We start from the raw sequence: 18537 nt of genomic DNA, 5'->3' as shown, positions 1-18537 counted from the left end.
AATATTTCTATCGATATTGTGATGATAATATCGTATTGTGAGGCTAATATGAATTATTTAAAAATGTTCAAATAAATTCAGAAATAGCGAAAATAGCAGATATTGCCTAGCCTTTTTGGCACTGTAGATGTTTACCCTATGAGCACCGTACAAAAAAATTGCTCTTCAAGGGCGATAAATCCATCCATAACATCTGATTAGCAAATTAATTTCCAAAGAATGAACAGATATTATCGCAGTCTCTTGAGGTTTTGCTCTACCCTCTGGGGATGCTTCAATTTTCATTTTCACTTCCTTGTCCCAAAGTTGGCAACGGCTGCAATGCTACATTTTGTGACACCGTCAATTACTTACGTCTACAGTATCTAATAAGTTGTCTCCATGGCGGTGATCTAACTCTGCCTGCCTGATAAAAGGTGTCATTCTTTTTTTTATAGCTAGATGCCTCTAGCAAAACAGTCTGCTTCTCATGTTCAGTTTGAGCCACATCCTGACATAATGCTTTCCTAAATGGGCTTTTAAGCTGCCTTCAAAATGCCCATGGTAGCAATAAAGCCTAATGAAGTGCAATAGCTTTCAAACATGAAATCGATCATTTGCTAACATTCGAGGAACAATGGCCTATAACAGTAAGTCTTGATAAAGGACGCCATAATAATCCCTCTAAACTTACTGAAAACAAATGATAAAAATAATACTTCTGTGTGCACTTTGGCTGCATGTGGTTGGTGGACCCATTCATCAGATTTTCATTAGAATTACAGCCTACAGACAGTACAATAGCGATTTCTTAGAAAATGGTCGTGTCATGGGTTGTAAAACAAGGTCAGGGACCAGAGGCAGAAAAATGTTCGTTGGAAAATGCACTGTAAGAACTTTGGCCTTGAAAATACTGTAACCTATTCTAACCAAATTCTTTAATTAAAACAAAGTGCCTTCATTAAAATAGTTGCAAATAGCTGAGTGCCTGCAACACACTTTGCAGCGGGTCAAAACTCACCGGATACCAAACACGTTTCCGCGCATGCCTCCAGGGTCTCGAAATTGTTTGCGTTGCCCCTGCATCCTCCATATTCAAAAGCCTCACAGCGGCCCGTGTCGATATCGAAGTAGAATCGTTCCTTGATGGCCTTGCAGGGCCCCTCCATCTTCTTGTAGGCACAGATCTCGCTGAAGATGAACAGCTCCTCGCGAGCCTCTCCATCTGCTGTGAACAGAGAGGAAGAGAGAGTTTGCAGTCTGCTGCTTGTGGCACTCTGTGTGTGTGTGTATGTATATATATAATATATAATATAATGAATTGGAACGTGGTTGCACTCTATTTTAATGACGTGACGCGCACGTCGCTTACCGACACTACAGGTCACACAATGGACACTTGATATGCATCTAGGCTCATTCCTATGTTAATCCACCTGGTGTGAGTCGGGAGCCTTTGTAAACTTTGTTGAGGTGTGAATTTAAAGTAGTTTTAAATCTACGCGTGTGCCTGCGCGTGCTCCTGTTCAAAAAGGTTGTTGCACGGCGTGTTAGGCCGTCCCATGAGCAATGCAACCCTGACACACACACACACACACACACACACACACACACACACACACACACACACACACACACACACACACACACACACACACACACACACACACACACACACACACACACAGTATATATATATTTTCTTGATTTTGAATTTAGGTCACAGCAGAAAGCTCTTTAACCTAAGGCTTGGAGATAAGGTTAGAGTTGCCTCACTGGCAGTATAGTTTCTAAACAAGTTAATAGTTTGACAGATTTAAAGTTCAGGGATATATTCCAGTTGCAGTGGGGGGGGGGGGGGGGGGGGGGGTCTGTATGAGGGGTTTGATAATACGTCTATCTCTTTAGAGATGTATTTTCCATGCAAGCACTCAGGATGAATGACGGTAACCTGAAAACAAAAACTATCATTCTGGGTAAGGTACATTCATTCACTCTGCAGGCTATTTTAAACTATCCACACAAACTCCCACTTATCATAATCATGATGACAAAGATTATGTGGCGGTGAATCGTGCACGGGTCACTTGCGTCGCGTACAGAGGCGACAGAGAGCGCTTTGGAACAGCTTGCGCGAGCGCGTAGGCGTAATGCAGTGCCTGCATAACCCCTCAATCACATCACTCATAACAGCGGGCGTCAAGGCGAGGAAGCAGCCGACATGAAATGCTCCCAGCCTCTACCAGACACCTGTCAGAACGTTAACCCTTTAAGACCGGGGAACGCAATCTGTGTAACCACATTATTTCATACTTTGGCTATTCAAAAATAGCAGATATACAAGCTCATAGCGCGGCACAGAGTGAGCTATGAGCGCATTTGTGCGAATCACATTTGTGCGAATCTTTGAATATATATATATATTTTTTCAAGCAAATATATTTTACTCAAATATTTACTTCTGGGGGGTCCCTGGAACAAAAGTATTTTGAGATGGGAGTCCACGGCCAAATACATATAATTTTGGGGGCCCTTGACATGAAAAAGTTTGAGAACCACTGATTATAGCAACATAAGTTTAAAAAAAAAAGACTGTTAAGATTTAGAAGACGTTTGTAGAATCCCTAGAAGCAAAGATTTGAGTAACAAATGTTCGCTTTAAAAATATATACATTCAAAGATTTGCAAAAAAAAACATTATTTAAAAACAAAAATTGCAGATCTACAAGCTCATAGCGCGGCACTCGGTACCGCGCTATGAGCTTGTACTGTATATCTGCATTTTTTTAATAGGCAAAGTATAAGATAATGGTTAAGGTGGTTCTTAATGGGTTAAATCACTCTCTCTGCGTGGTGCACGGAAGCTGCTCTCGTCTGCCCTCACTCCTGCCTTTTTATAGGTCAGGTTATAAGTCCCTGTTACACACCCTGAAGCGCAGGTTAGTTCAGGGCTCCCGCGGCGGGATGCACACTATTAAAGGACGACGTCGCCCATTTTCAACATATCTTCATATAATTGGTCCTCCTCACTAATGCTCATGATAGTATGGCACCATTTTTGTCCACCCCGTCTGTGTCTCAGAGGAGGGCTGTGTAGACAGTTCTGAAACCCGCCTACCAGTGACATCATCGATGGCGCAGCCTGATCTCACACAATTTAGTATACATTGCACGGATGTCATTCCGTGCATAGACACCTAGAAAACCCTAAAACACGTGCATATGAGCAGCGAATCCCACGGTGGGGCGTAACCGGGTTGCAACCCGGAAGCAGAGCAGTCCCCACAACATATCGGTATATAACTCAAACGGTGCTGAGTAGGCTCAAATGAACTGGAGCCACGCGAGGGACCACCGAGTGAGCTAAAGCAAATGAGTTGCCGTCCCGAACGCTGCGACTGCACACCTCCGAAATGGTTTAGTCAATAGAGGAGATGCGAGGCGGCTATGCATGGATTTTCAGATTCTCAAGTTGTGTGAGATCAGGTTGGATGGGGAATCCAAGCTAATCGAAACTGCAGGCTTTCTATTCCTAGAAAGTTAGCATTTCCCCCTGTTAAACTATAATGATGATGAGTGCATTTTGGCACACATACACCTGGGTGTGTAAGCTTAATCATCACCCAGATCCTTTGTTATATTCATTATATATTACTGCGGGAATCCTTCCCTGCAGGGTTCAAAGTTCCACCAAAGCACTCCCTTTTATTACTGCCAACTGGGCCTGTCCCTGACGGTCCCTCTGCCAGGCAAGTAGTAGGTAATGGAAGCATAGACTCATCTCAACTCTCCCTAAAGCCAGCACCACACAAAACCCCCCCATGCAATTCCAGCAGACCGTATAACCACGGAGGTGGAATCCCAATGAATTTACGCCTGGGCTGAATGAAAACTCACTATCTTGCTCCTGTGTTTGCAGGTTGGGTGGGGTGGAAATTAAATGTTTTCCCCCACCGCCTCATGATATACAGTATGTATTTGCATTCGTCTTGTTAGGCAGATAAGAGGCAGTAGATACGGTCATCCAACAATAGAGGGGGGGGGGGGGGATTGTTTGTCTCGCTATGTAAGACAAGCAATCCCACCGGCCTTCTCAATGGTACTGGCCCCATTTGGGATATGTTAACAGTAACACACTTCCACATGCTGGAACCTTGCTGAGCAAACTTTAAAGGGAAATAATGACAAGCTGAACAGACAATGTATGCTAGTTTCTTTCACATCGTAGGCCTCAAGTCACACTGCTGCAGCGGAGCTATTTGTTTGAAAGGAAACAGTTGCACTGGCTGGCCTATAAAGTGTGATATGTATTTTATTGTAAATGAAAGTATTACATTAAGCTAGGATTTTGTTTCCCAAGGATGCGAGGATAAACAGGATGTTCCTATTGATTTCCTACCCCCTTCTTCTGAGACACACAGAAGTACAATAAGCAGTACTTATCTTCTCCGTCTTATTGAGCCGGGTCCAGCTCAGTTCCAAAGACAACAATGTGAGTTTCCCAACTAAATACAAAGTTCAGATATCACCAAGGGGCTGTCGGCCTCGGACACAAATCAAAACATTTTCTCTGCATAGCAGCCATTAAGGGGCCTCTAAGAAAACAAGACAAACAAGAATAATGTGTCATGCAAAGACAGACACACACACACACACACACACACACACACACACACACACACACACACACACACACACACACACACACACACACACACACACACACACACACACACACACACACACACACAGTCATTAAATAGACTACTGTGGCTAGCGTGACTATAAAAGTACATCCTCTTTTACCCGGAGTCCCGGACATGTCCTCTTTTATGGTCCTAAAAATTCTGTCCGGGTTTTTTTTTTAAAACATTCCTTAAAATGTCTGGGTTTTTGTTTAGCGTTTATCACAGAATACGCATACAGTACGTATTTACAATACACGTTCACTCACTGGTTCATTCACTCCGAGAGGCTCTCACAGCCTCTGCATCCTTAGATGAGACAAGGATGCAGTTTTTTATTCATAGCCATGTCTGTGGCTATGAATAAAGAGAACTGCATCCTTGTCTCATCTAAAAAGGGGAAGCGAAATGTTCTGACATTTCTGACAAAAGAAAAGTGTCCACAGGACCTCATTTCCACAGGACAGTGACAAGAGAGACAGGAAATGCCAGACTGAGTGGGGAATGACATGTAGTAAAGTGCCTCTGGTCAGAATCGAACCAGGGTCAGCTGCGGGAAGGACTACTATAGCCTTATTCATGTGGCGTGAGCTCTTACTCGGTGAACCATGTTCTGACAGTTAGAAGACTTTTCAAAAAATATGAACAAAGGAGGTAGTTTCAGCTCATGAACTCTGTCCGGTGGCTCACAGGGACAGGACTAATCCATATCTGACTGAGAAGAAGAATGCTGGAAACACAAGGAAAATGTTTCTAGTAAAACCGCAAAACTGACTGACGTTTTGATAATTTGGTAGCAGTGTTTCATTGGTGGAACATAACATAATCAGGCCATCATCTCATCTCATCAGGTCAGCCAGCTCAAACTAAAAAACAAACAAAAAATTCACCGGTTGCTGGGCTTTTTCATGAAACCAAACGGGCCTTGACATCAGTCAGTTACAATGTAGTACTTAACCCATTAAAACCGGGAACACATCTGTTTAACCACTTAAAACCATTATTTCATACTTTGGCTACTCAAAAATAACAGATATACAAGCTCATAGCGCGGCACCGAAGATGTGTGCAAATCTTTTAATATATTTTTAAAGCAAAGCATTTGTAACTGAAATCTTTGACTCTGGGGGTCCCTGGAACAAAATATTTTCACATGGGGGTCGGCGGCCAAATACATATAATCTTGGTGGTCCTTGACATGAAAAAGTTTGAGAACCACTGATATAGTAACATAAGTTTTTCAGAAAAATACATTTTGTTTTGTCCTCCTGCGCGTACCGGGGGAAAAAAAAGCTGACCGCAATCCAGCTCTTGCCGCCCTCACGCGTGTGCACAAACAAGCGCGAAAATTTCACAGGACTGCGCCCGCTCGCCTCACCGCCCTTCAACTTCTCCACGCGTCCCAAATAATCGCCCGCCTCTCATTGAAAATGAATTACATAGGCGTGTCAGCTGCCCTTACAATGTGCTTTTAAATTCACCAACATATGCTGGATGCATGCAACCATGCAAGGCATCGACCTGCTTACCAGGAGCAGTTTTGAGTTCAGTCTCTTGCTCAAGGACACTTTGACACAAAGCCAGGGATATAGCTCAGCTATAGGGATCAAACCGGGAACCTTCCAGTTCCCAAGCAGCTGCTCCTACCTCCTACTGCCGTGGTGGCAAACTGGCAACATTAATCCATTAAGACCGGGAAGGCATCTGTGTCAAAAATCAGATTAAAAAATAGCAGATATACAAGCTTGTAGCGCAGCATTCGGTGCCGCGCTACGAGCTTGTAGATCTGCTATTTTTTTTTTTAATCGTGAAAATGTTTGCAAATCTTTGAATATACTATATATTCAAAGCAATTGAAAAAATGTAAAAAAACAATTGAGTGATTTTCTTTTAACTCAAATGTTTTTGCATCTGGGGATTCTACAAATGTCTTCTAAATCCTAACAGTAAAATATATTTATATCATTGGTTCTCAAACTTTTTTCATGTCAAGGACCACCCAAAATGATATGTATTTGTCTGCGGACCCCGCCCATCTCAAAATATTTTGTTCAAGGGACCCCCAGAATCAAAGATTTGAATTAAAAATGTAAATATTTATTCAAAGATTTGAAAGAAAATCCCACGATTGTTCAAAAAAAATTGCAGATCTACAAGCTCATGAGCTATGAGCTTGTATATGCTATTTATTTAATAGCCTAAAGAAATCTAAAAATGACACAGATGCTTTCCCGGTCTTAATGGATTAATAATGAGTTATTGAAACAAGAAGCCTTTTGGATATATGCAAAGGCCATAGCCCCTGATTAAATTAAAACAATTAAATCTGTCTGCGTCTCTGATTTATAGTTTCTGGGGGGCAACAATGTAATAAAAAGACAATAACTAATAGCAGGTTAGTTATTCGGTTGGATACCGAATGGTAGTAAAATTATGACCTTTAATATGTAATCATTTCACATTGAAGAAAAAGAACTTAACATAAAATATCTATTAACTATCACAGGCACGACACCACACATTAATTTCTTCATCAAGGTCAAGGTTTCTCTATTGTTACATATTTTGTACGGGTACATAAGAGTGAAATTCTCTCATTCAGACCATGTATTGCTAAATTTGGATGTGTGCTCCAGTTCTCTTTGTCATAATTCAAAAGATATTTGTCGGGTGCCACAGTGGCTCACAGAGTAAATGGCATAAATAAGGCTACAATACTTTGCAGCTGGCCCGTGTTCTGACCCAGTGCTGTTTGCTGTCTGTCCAAATAGAAATACCAGAAGAAATCATAAAAATGTCTGTCATTTGCAAGAAATATAAACAGCTCACATCATGGTTACACTGCAGTATTGCCCAGATCTTGTATTTGTCAATAACACACTTAAATCCTTCTCAAGACATTTGCAAAATCCATCTGTAACCATACCCAGCTTCACAAACATCAGTAACTAACTGCTAATTTGTATGCAAATACATATTCCTACTCACACAATGCACACCAAGCCAAACAACAAATCAGCATCTGAATCTGTCCTCTGAAATATGTACGAATTTAAATTAGGCACAACATTTTGGGTTGCATCAGACTTGGAAGCTGGTTTCATCTGTCTTGGAGACAGGCTATAAAGCTTTGCCAGGATTTGCACGCACACGCATGCACACACACGCATACACACACACACGCACGCACGCACGCACGCACGCACGCGCGCGCGCGCGCGCGCGCGCGCACACGCACACGCACACACACACGCAGGCAGGCAATACACACATGCATGCCACACATCATGCAAACCATATTTTGGATATCTACTCAATATGTAGCTCACAATACTGGCAGGCAGCCCCCAGGTCTCAACGTGTTCAAGTAAATACCAGCAGAAATGATCCCACGACTTTTGTATTATCTTAAATCTCTTTTGCCAGGATTAAGTCGTACATTTTTTTATGTTCTGGAAGAGCAACCAAACAGTACACTGTTAAGAGTTTCTGATTGGCCAATCAAAAGTCAAACACCAACTGAACTGGCATGCTGTGCTGGACTATGAGAATGACAGTCAATCAATTTAATCGATTACAAAAAATCATCACATTTTATAATATAATTGGTTTTAAGGGTAACTGTTTTCTTTCTTTTCTCTTCACTAAAGGTGACACAAATGTAAAAAAAGAAATAGCACATTATTGTGTGCGACACTTGTATGGCAAAGTATAAAACAGGGTGGTTAAGTGGTTTAGCCTATTTAAAAGATTAGAATTGTTTGCATCGATTTGATGATATAAAAAACAATGCTTCTTGATTATTCTTTAAATCAAACAGTAATAGATAGAATAACCGAAAAGAAAATAATCGATGGTTGCAGTCAATGCTCAGCTAACAACTACCTTAGTGCTTACAGCACGACTGCTGTAGAGAGAGAGAGAAAGGGTGAGAGAGAGAGAGAGAGAAAATGAGATTGCCCATATAGAAATAAATTCAAAAATCCCCAAAGTGTTATTATGAAAATTATAGCCCATACATTACTAGCTGAGGCTTCAATGCTATAAACTATTGTAAGATACAGTAGCCTATATTACAATATCATTATTGCCAGAAGCATATTAAAAATAGAGTTTGAGACGCAGAAGTCATATACAGCATATGTCATCATATACTGTAAAACATCCTTTGGAAAATGGCCAAATTCCCGTAGAAAATCTGCAAGGAACTGGCTCTGTTAATATACAGTAAGCATTTTCTAAAGCCTTTCTGGAGAGTTTCAGAGGCAGAGAGTGTGGCGGAGAGCCTCGAAGATACAGTAGAGGAGCGCTTCAGAGGCAGAGAGTGTGGCAGAGAGCCTCAGAGATACAGTAGAGAAAGCGACAGAGAGCGAAAGTCAAAGACAGACGCGAAGACAGTTCGCTGAGAGGGCAGAGCATTTTCAGAGCCATGTTCTGGACAGCTTGACAGCTCCCAATGGGTTCATGTCCCTCCAGCCCCGTTAAGGATTTAAACTGGCCAAGAGAAGCTGCTTCGGGGCTTTCTGGCCCGTGTCCTATCTAAACTCACTGCTGGCTTTAAATTGGCGACTGTTGTGAAAGGGGAGCTGTAGGAATAGGATGTTATTTGTACTGTAGCTATTGGCATAATAAAGTTTTTGATCAAATTTGTCAAATTGGGTAGGGAACCAATCAAAAGGTCCACATCAATCCTGTCACCGTGTGCACAACATTCTGAGTGGAAATGGAACCAAATGGACCCTTATGGTTCTGTAACTCAGAGCGTACAAGTGGAACCAAATAGACCCTTACAGATCAGTGTTGATTTTGACAGCAATTCAGTTTTAGTCAGTCTTTTGAATAAAATTCCATTTAGATTTAGTCAAATTTTTGTCATCTGAAATGTTTTAGTTTTTGTCTAGTTTTAGTCGACTAAATGTCATACGATTTTAGTCGACTAAATCTACTGTTGATTTAGTCGACTAAAATGTATTTTGGCGGTGCCTCGATGGTGTCGTAATGGCTGATTTTACACTTGCTTGCATGCTGAAAATAGCCGATCTACAAGCTTGTAGATCTGCTATTTTCAGAGCGCAACACCTGAGCGCAACCAAACATAAAATGACTTGTCTTTTAGTTCTACTGCTCCAGTCGTCCCTCCCTGACAGTTTAGTCTAGTTTTTATTTGTTGACGAAATTGCCAATATATTTAGTCTTAGTTTTAGTCATCGTACCTTATATTTATTTCGTTTTTATTTCGTTTTCGGCAGTGAAAAAAGGTAGTTGACGAACATTTTTCGTCATAGTTTTAGTCGACAAAATCAACACTGTTACAGATCCATTTGCACATACTCTCTGAGTTAAACGAACACTGAGGATTTTACTGTGCAGGCGTAGTATAGAGCATGACATCAGAAGTATGCACTGATGCCGGTGGCCAAAGGGTTCGAAGCCATTGTGCTATTTTCCAGCTTGCCTCAAAGCGTTACAGTTGCACCCATCTATCAAGGTAACAGATATGGGCCACAGTGCCACAGCTGTTCAGCTTTTTATTGATTTGCAACTGCAAGGATACAAGGGTTTATAACAATGATCAGAGTTACAGTATGGTGAGAGACTTAATTTCTTCAGGATTAATTAATGCTTAATGCTCTAAATTTACATTGTAATTTACAGTAGTTTGTACATGAGACAATGTTGGCCAAGTTGTTTACATGTTTCCAAACCAAATTTCCCATATAAAGGTTGCCCAAAACAAAGGAACAAGCATGGCATACAGCGTAGATTTACAGTGTACACATTTACAGCGTGCATTTACAATGTAGATTTATTTTCAGTACAAGGAGGACATAATTGATCCCTCTTGTCAAATATTATGAACCTGCACAATACAGCTTGACCATTTCAGTGGGTGACTACTACAGGCGTGCGTATGGGCACGTGCACGAGTGTGTGGGTGTGTGCTTGTTTGAGTGGTCGGGAGTGGCAGTCAAAATGAGGTAACGGAGATAATGCCAGCGATAACAAATTAATCCTAAAATCATAAACCGATTATATACTATAAAACGATAACAACTGTGGTTTATGAGGTTTTCTGGAAACCGGAACGGTTTATCTGTGGAAGTTGTAACTGAGCCCAACGCCACCCAACATGCATTGGAAAACTACAAAGACATGACAAGAAGAATGACGCCACACATGACAGAACATGAGTCACTCACAGCTTGTTAAAACGACGGCCTTTCAGGCGGCTAAACACGGTGACCTCATTCCTGCACGGTTTGCACATGGGGCGATGAACACTTCGCGTGAAGCTCCATGCTGGGCAGATTAAAGTGGGCTGCTTTAGATAAAAGCTCCCATCAAAGGACATATGGTAATGTCATGCAAACCAATGTATTGCATCTGTGCAAGTGAAGTAGCTGTCCCTCTCTGTTAGAGGAAACGGTGTTTTCTGACTGTAAGATCACACGATAAACAACATCCATATTTACTAGAGCTAGACCGATATATCTAGGCCAGATTTTTTATGTTTTGGGAATGTCACCATATACGAAATTTATCAAAAGTCTACACACTTCAACATGTTGCGTTGCAACGTGTTGTTAGCTTGTAAATTGTCTTTATTGTCTTCGCCAGGCCGAAAGTTATGGCGAGAGAACGTATGTTTTACCCTCCGTCCGTCCGTGTGTGTCCGTCTGTGACCAGCTAATCTCTCGCACCGTTGGCTTGATCGCAGCGAAACTGTGCACACACACTCCCTGGATGCCAATTATGAACTTCTGCCCCAGGTTTTTAACATGGGCCTTTTATAGCGCCACCAGGAGGCCGATTTGTGCAAAACATATTTTTTGACAGTACTCCTACAGATTTTGTCCAAAAAATCTCGCAAAACGGTACACAGTATCTCTATAGTCATTAAACGAAACGTGTCTTTCAGATTTTTCATATTCCATCCTGATTGGCTAAAAATGTCTTCCAAAGTTGCATGAGTGCTTTGTTTTCAACAAAATGCCTCAAATCATGAACACAGCATGCAATTTCCGTGAAATTTTGCACGCATATTTCCACTATGCAGAGGAAGAAATGACACTTGAAAATGATCAAATCAGCCTCATGGTGGCGCTATAACAGGCCGATTCATGTTTTTACCTATAACGGCACCGATCTGTGTAAAACTTTGTATGCACACTCCCTAGAGGTAAAGGAAAAACCTTTGCCCTGCATTTTTCACATCTGCCTTTCATAGCGCCACCAGGAGGCCGACTTATGTAAAACACATTTCTTTATATTACTCCTTCCGATTTTATCCAAATTTCACGCAAATCGGTACACATGATCTCCATAGTCATGTGATCAAGACGGATGTGTTTCATATTCCATCCTCATTGGCTAAGATTGACATCTAAAGTTTGCAGTAGTGGCTTGTTTTGAACAAAATTCTGCAAATCATGAACGCACCGTCCGATTGCGGTCAAACTTTGCACCCACATTCACACTATGTTGAGGAACAAATGCAACCCTTTTAACATTGGCCTGTTATAGCGCCACCAGCAGGTCTAATTTAGCAAAAAAAAACACAAAATGCCTCAAACCATGAATGCAGTGTCCGTGCAAGGCCTAAGAACAAATGGCACCCTTTAAACATTGGCCTATTATAGCGCCACCAGGAGGCCACAATAACCTACCTGACCTGGCGGAGACCTGTGCTCCGAGGAGCACTTTTTCTATTTTTTTATCTATTGAAAAATATTTGTATTAATAAAACATATTTTTAATAGATGCTTATAAGTTTAACAAAATTAACAATTTTGCACTTTTGTACTTTTCCGGATCGGCATCAGACCCAGAAATTTGGCATCTTGTCCTCTAATATTTACTACCACGCCTATCATAGGGCGCTTACACCACACAATCGGTCTTTCTGTATAACAAGCAGCAATCGACTAGAACTGCAGAGGGGGGAAAAAAGCCTTCTTAATTATCTAAAAGCTCGCAATGAGAACCATGCATTTTTAATCAGAGCAGTTGTGTTGGTATGGCAGGTGGTGGGGGAGGGAGAGGTCGCGATGAAGGAGCTAATTGTCACTCTGCCGCTCGATAGCTTATGTAGAGCTATTTGTCCGAGCCATGCCCGACTTCGCATTCATCACGGCTTGTCTTTGCCGCCCTCGACCTCTGTAGTTTAGTTTCTTTTTTTCTTGCTGGAGGGATTGGAAAGTAATAAATCAAACTCTCTCTCTCTCTGCCTCTCCATAGCTTCAGCCTGTATCTGGCAGCAGAGATCTCCAATGGCTGGCGTTTATCAGGGACAACTAAGTTTACCCACCAATGCCTGGCTCGATGGGGGAAAATCTCCCCCACACTCCCACCCTGCTCCCCCCACCACCCACCCTCCTACTCCTAGGAACCCGCATTCTATCTTTTCCTGGCAATATCTGCCGTGAGCCCCTACCTGATTTTCACCTGGCCTCGTACGATAACGGCTTGTGTCAATTCCTCCTCGCGTGGATTCCTCTGCCGATCCTCGGCTCTGAGAGTTTACAAAGTCCAAGCTCTGGTGAACCAAACAATCCCCACTGCTGCCAATTAGAGACCAAGAAATTGGAGAAAGTGGGTTTTCGGGGGCTGTCATTCAACAGGTGCGTTTTATTAGCTCAACCACCCGGGATTATGACGCATCTCCTCCAAGTTGGTCAGGCTTGGTGTTAGAAACCAAACAACATGCATCTAGTTTCTTGCCCCTTTATTTGATACAAAATGGTCACTACTAAACTCAGAAGGAGCATATGGCGAATGGTGACGCAAACATAAGTTTGCCATACGTTGTACAGGGCTGCAGGGGGGGGGGGTGTACCAAAGCACCATCTGCTAGGGTCAGGGAGTCCCAATTACACTAACACTCTTGAGTTATTCACAGGATCACCAGCAATGACATGCCAAATGATTTACAAAGGCAAAAACAGAAAACACTCAGACATCAATGGGTTTCATTACAAAGAACACCAGGGGTGTAAAACCGAGATCATTTGTCAGGCAGCCTAAACAGAAAGAGGCACTGCATATTATTAAGTATTGCATATCTGACTGAAAAATGATTCACTTCAATTATGCAAGATCCTCTGATCTGATTTTAGGATTAGTGGATGGATATCCTATTTCAAGCATTTTCTACAGGGAATGGTACTTACATTAACATGTAGGTTGAAACTATTAGTATCCAAATGCCAATTATCCAATATATGCATTGTCTTATAACAGATTTTTTTTCACAGTTGATAAAGTTATCACAGACTCAATAATATAGGCTTGTTATTTGAAACAGTCAGTTATACTCCTCTGCACTGTTCCTGACTGTATAGGAAAACCAACAATAGCACACAAAATTAAGGGCTCAGGTGGGTCTCGATTTAATCGATTATTTAAAGAGAACTAAATCAATTACAATTATAATAAAATAATCAATGAATCAAGTAGCACTTTCAACCTGGCATCCCTACTTTGAACATGTCATTATAGGCGGAAATGTTCAAAAGATTTCAAGAATAGTGAAACTGTGACGTGTTGTGAGCTTGTAGATTGGCTATTTTAGCTATTTTTACATGACACTGTTGTACGACAAAGTATAGTAGGCTTAAGTAGGGCTTAAAGGGGCTACACCATGAATTGAAAAAAATATATTATATATAAATATTACCCCCTAATACGTTTTAAACAGGTTGTAAGCCTAAAAAACATCCAGATATTTTTTCTCACAATCTGACTGTCATTCCAAGCTTTTTCAGCTGCAATACCAAAACGTCCTATTGGGCAGGGGGGAGCTACTGAGCAATTCTGTCTGGCCATCATCAATGCAAAATCAGGGCAAGTGACATCACTTGCCCTGCCATTCTGAAATGGCCTGTTCAGACACGCCCATTCAGGAAATCCATGAAATGAGGATGAATGACTGAATGTTAAAAAAAAAAAAAAAAATTGGGTACAAGAGACACTGGGGAGCCCAAAAAATACTAAAAACCTAAAAAAAAAAAAAATTCATGGTGTAGCCCCTTTAAGTGGTTAATCAGACTAATCAATTCAGTCCATTATGAAAAATCGACTAGAATGTCCTCTTGTCGATTCATTGATATATAACAAATATACATGTACACACTTCCCAAATTATTTGATTCATCAAAAACGCCATCGATAGAATAAGACTACGAAAGTAATCGATAGTTGCCCTAGACTATCCAAGGCCCAAAGGCTGCTTCGGAGTGTATATGGGGTGCCTAAACCATCTCTCGGCGGCATGTGAGATCTTGAGTAACCAACAAAACAAAAGTCCCACCTGTTTGTACTTGTACTTGCATTTGCTTTGTGAGGTCTACAAAGCTGCCAAGTTACAGTATATCTGATACTGCATATCTTGGGCTCTTTATTTAAACTCAATGCGATGCCTGCTCATGTTTGTCTCGCCTGTTTACACACTGCGAGGTCTGCTTGACTCAACTCCCTCCCTGGAGACCCGCAAACACGCATTCTTCTTGGCTTTCGGCAGAATTTGCTGTTTTGAAGGCAAAATATGCCACCCATGTCAATCGTGTAGATCCAAAGAGATTTTAATTCCTGTAAGGCTGGCGGGGCGTCTAGTGCATCTTGTTCCTATTTGACTGAGATACTTCCCACGGTGAGGCTAGCGAGAAGCAGCCTTCTCTATCAAAACACCAATTAAACAGGTCAACTCAAAGCTATCTTACCGGGATGGTACTTAAAAAAAAGCATCCAGAGACAGTCATGTGCAAATTCAGGTCAAAAGAAGAGGCGTTGTCAGAGGAAGCAAATTAAGAGTTGTGGTGCCTTCTGCAGGCATAGCCTGGCAGGCCAAATGCACAGTGTCATAATTTATGTACACCGTACAACCTGGCTACGTTGATATCATAATAAAATGTTCCTCACAGTGATGTGAAATACAAGTGAAAGACGAGACTTAAAGGACGACTTCACCCATTTTCAACCTGTCTTCATATAATAAGTCCTCACTAATGCTCATGATATAATGGTAAAAAAATCTAATCTAATCAGTCTGTGTCTCAGAGGAGGGCTGTAGACAGTTCAGAAACCCGTCTACCAGTGACATCATCGATGGGGAATCCAAGCTAATAGAAACGGCAGGCTTTGTATTCCTGGAAAGTTGCAATGCAATAATAGATCCCATTGTTCTCGCCTTAATAAAAATCTGAATGAAAAAATTATAATCTTTTTGGGGGAAAAAATTCTGCCTAACGATGATGTCACTGGTAGACGGGTTTCTGGACTGTCCACAGCCCTCCAATGAGACACAGACCAAGTAGATTTTTTTTTAATAATTTTATCATGAGTATTAGTGAGGACCTATTATATGAAGATAGGTTGAAAATGGGTGAAGTCGTCCTTTAAGTGACGAGTGTAAACTCGTTAGTTAAAGCTATAGGACTCGTGGTGCAAACCCTTACGTCACTAACTTATGCTGTTTAGGGACAGTCATCGGTCCTTACCTTGTTCTAAACCAAAGAGACAAAACCGAAAGTTGAAAATATCGTAGTCATAATATTAATTCATTTCACAATTGTGTCACATTATGAGCCCATAATGTGCAATTTGCAATTTGTGTGTGCATGAACCCATAAAGAGAAACAAAACCAGACGATGGAGAGAGCGCTCTCACACTGACAACACTTTATACAGAGGAGCTGCAGATTTAAGACACACACACACACACACACACACACACACACACACACACACACACACACACACACACACACACACACACACACACACACACACACACACACACACACACACACACACACACACACACAGACTTTGTCTCCCAGTCCCCTTTGTATTACAAAATTGTCAGCAATACATTTTCAGATGTTACAATCAGATGTCTGTATTTGTGGTGCTCTTATCAGTACATGCTACAAAAGGTTATCCATGACTACAGTTTAAAGAATAGTCTAGAGTAAGAATCAGCAACAAAAAACTGTTGATGCTCTCATGGCAACACTAATAATAATATAACAATGTAGGAAATAAATATATATCGTGGCTGTCGGGTAGAAACCTTGTATGTCCACAACCATTCGTTTTCAGGAACTGGAAAATAGAACCTGTGTTCCAGTGGATCCAATGTAGTTATTATTTAGTCACAAGGTCTTGTTAATTATTTTCATTAGTTCAATATTTACTTCGCATTGCGAAGCTTGTACATATTATTGCTACTTTTGTGTGACACTGTAGTATGAAGAAGTACGTAGGCCATTAAGTTTACAAACAAAATACAACAAGTTGAAATATGGAGATAACAACAATATTTGGGGCAGTCAATTTTCACTTCAGAATCAGAGCGGCTGATGGCGTTTGGGAATGGTGTATGCCATTAAATGACAACTGTTTTATTCTACACATGTCATGTAGAACAGTGGTTCTCATCCTGTTGGTCACACTTTACATCTCTCTGTGGGTTTTACGATAAGCAAGTAACGTAAAAGGCTATATTAGCAGTTTGTTGAAGCAGTAAAGAGGAAGAAGAAGCTGGCCGTATGTCACATTCACATGTGATTTTGTGAGGGGCAGTTTGGTCTCAGTGTATAGGCTGGAATGGGAAATGGGTGAAACACAGACCACTGGCTTTATTTAGCAACAGAGCTGATGCACGCTGACAGCGCTTCAGGCATTATAAGCGGAAATTACATTTTTGTGATAGATGGTTTTGAAGAAAACTATTAAATACACTTCACTTTGAGGTGACTGACTCTGTAGCACTGTAGCAGCCTGGTCACTGTAGTCAAAGCCCCCGGCGTTTGGAAGACTTGCATGCTTCTAGTGCATGTCCTGACCTAGAGAACAGTCTTAGGCAGGACAGAAAGTCTGACCAGATTCTGTCACCTTTACACCATGTTCTAGAAAATTACTTAGTTCAACTTCCCAATACGATATCCTCATACTCCGTTTCCTGCTTGAGGACATCCAATATAATTCCTCCGATGTGTTGAAATTGGAAATGGAAAATACCAATCACAAAATAACCCTTCCCCATTGGATGAAGACACACTGAGATTGGTTTGCTTTCCCCTCGAGCACAAGCCATGAAAATACACCCAACCTGTTCGCAACAACTTGGTTAGTTGAGCAGTGTGAAATGAGTGCAAAACTATTATAATGATCAGTTTGAGCCACTCTCCGCAATAACTATACCATAATATCATCAAATCACCACACAAGACAGTGAAACATCATACCGGTAATAGTTATCTAACTTAATATATTACGTTTGGCAGTCAGCGGTCAAAGGTCATACATAACATAACTTCATCATAGAGGGATCGAGACTGACTGAAAACTTGTCTCAAGCCATTTCATGCCCCTTTAAGTTTATTTTATGATTTAAGATAATGATCGCACAGTAAATTGAAGTCCAAGTTGCCCTTGCTTTGTACAAGAAATAAAAAGAGACTGACATTTGTACTGACAACTCCACATGTTGTCTTCATTCAACAAGCCCATCCACAACTCAGAGAAATTGTCTTCAACAGGGAAAGACTAAAGGAAGAAATGCTCAGCTTAAGTCATGCATGAGTGCTCTTGACACATTTGTTTGCCTGTTGCTTTGTAAACCATTCTCTGCCACCATGTCAAAACTGCCATGAAAACCAAGACTAATTCAATCTCGCCTCAAATCAGTGGCATCAGAACTTCAGACTTAAGCAGAGCATTCAGCTCACCAATGTAGAAAGTTTCTTTCTGTACAATGTGGCAAGTAGGGAAAACTTAAAACAGTCAAAGCTTTCCTTTAATTTGTGACAGTGCTATATGGCACATGGCTTAGTCAGCAATGAAATATCCGCAGCCCCCAAGGGGCTTTGAG

The 18537-nt window shown here is 41.2% G+C and overlaps 1 protein-coding gene across 2 annotated transcripts in view; it reads right to left on the bottom strand.

Moving 5' to 3' along the window:
- tfpia (tissue factor pathway inhibitor a) overlaps positions 1-18537 on the bottom strand; it is a 53015-nt gene that overhangs the window by 20120 nt on the left and 14358 nt on the right. Inside the window, exon 2 of one of the 2 annotated variants that reach the window (XM_084085328.1) lies at positions 1001-1204. In XM_084085328.1, the coding sequence (XP_083941454.1) occupies positions 1001-1204 (204 nt within the window). Of the gene's footprint in view, positions 1-1000; positions 1208-18537 lie in introns of both variants that reach the window. The other variant, XM_084085327.1, reaches the window with a different exon arrangement.

Source organism: Gymnoscopelus microlampas (assembly GCF_963454915.1).
Source record: "Gymnoscopelus microlampas genome assembly, chromosome: 17".
NCBI classification, from domain to species: domain Eukaryota; kingdom Metazoa; phylum Chordata; class Actinopteri; order Myctophiformes; family Myctophidae; genus Gymnoscopelus; species Gymnoscopelus microlampas.
The sequence above is the reverse complement of the archived record's forward strand: the minus strand, read 5'-3'. Positions and strand labels throughout refer to the sequence as shown.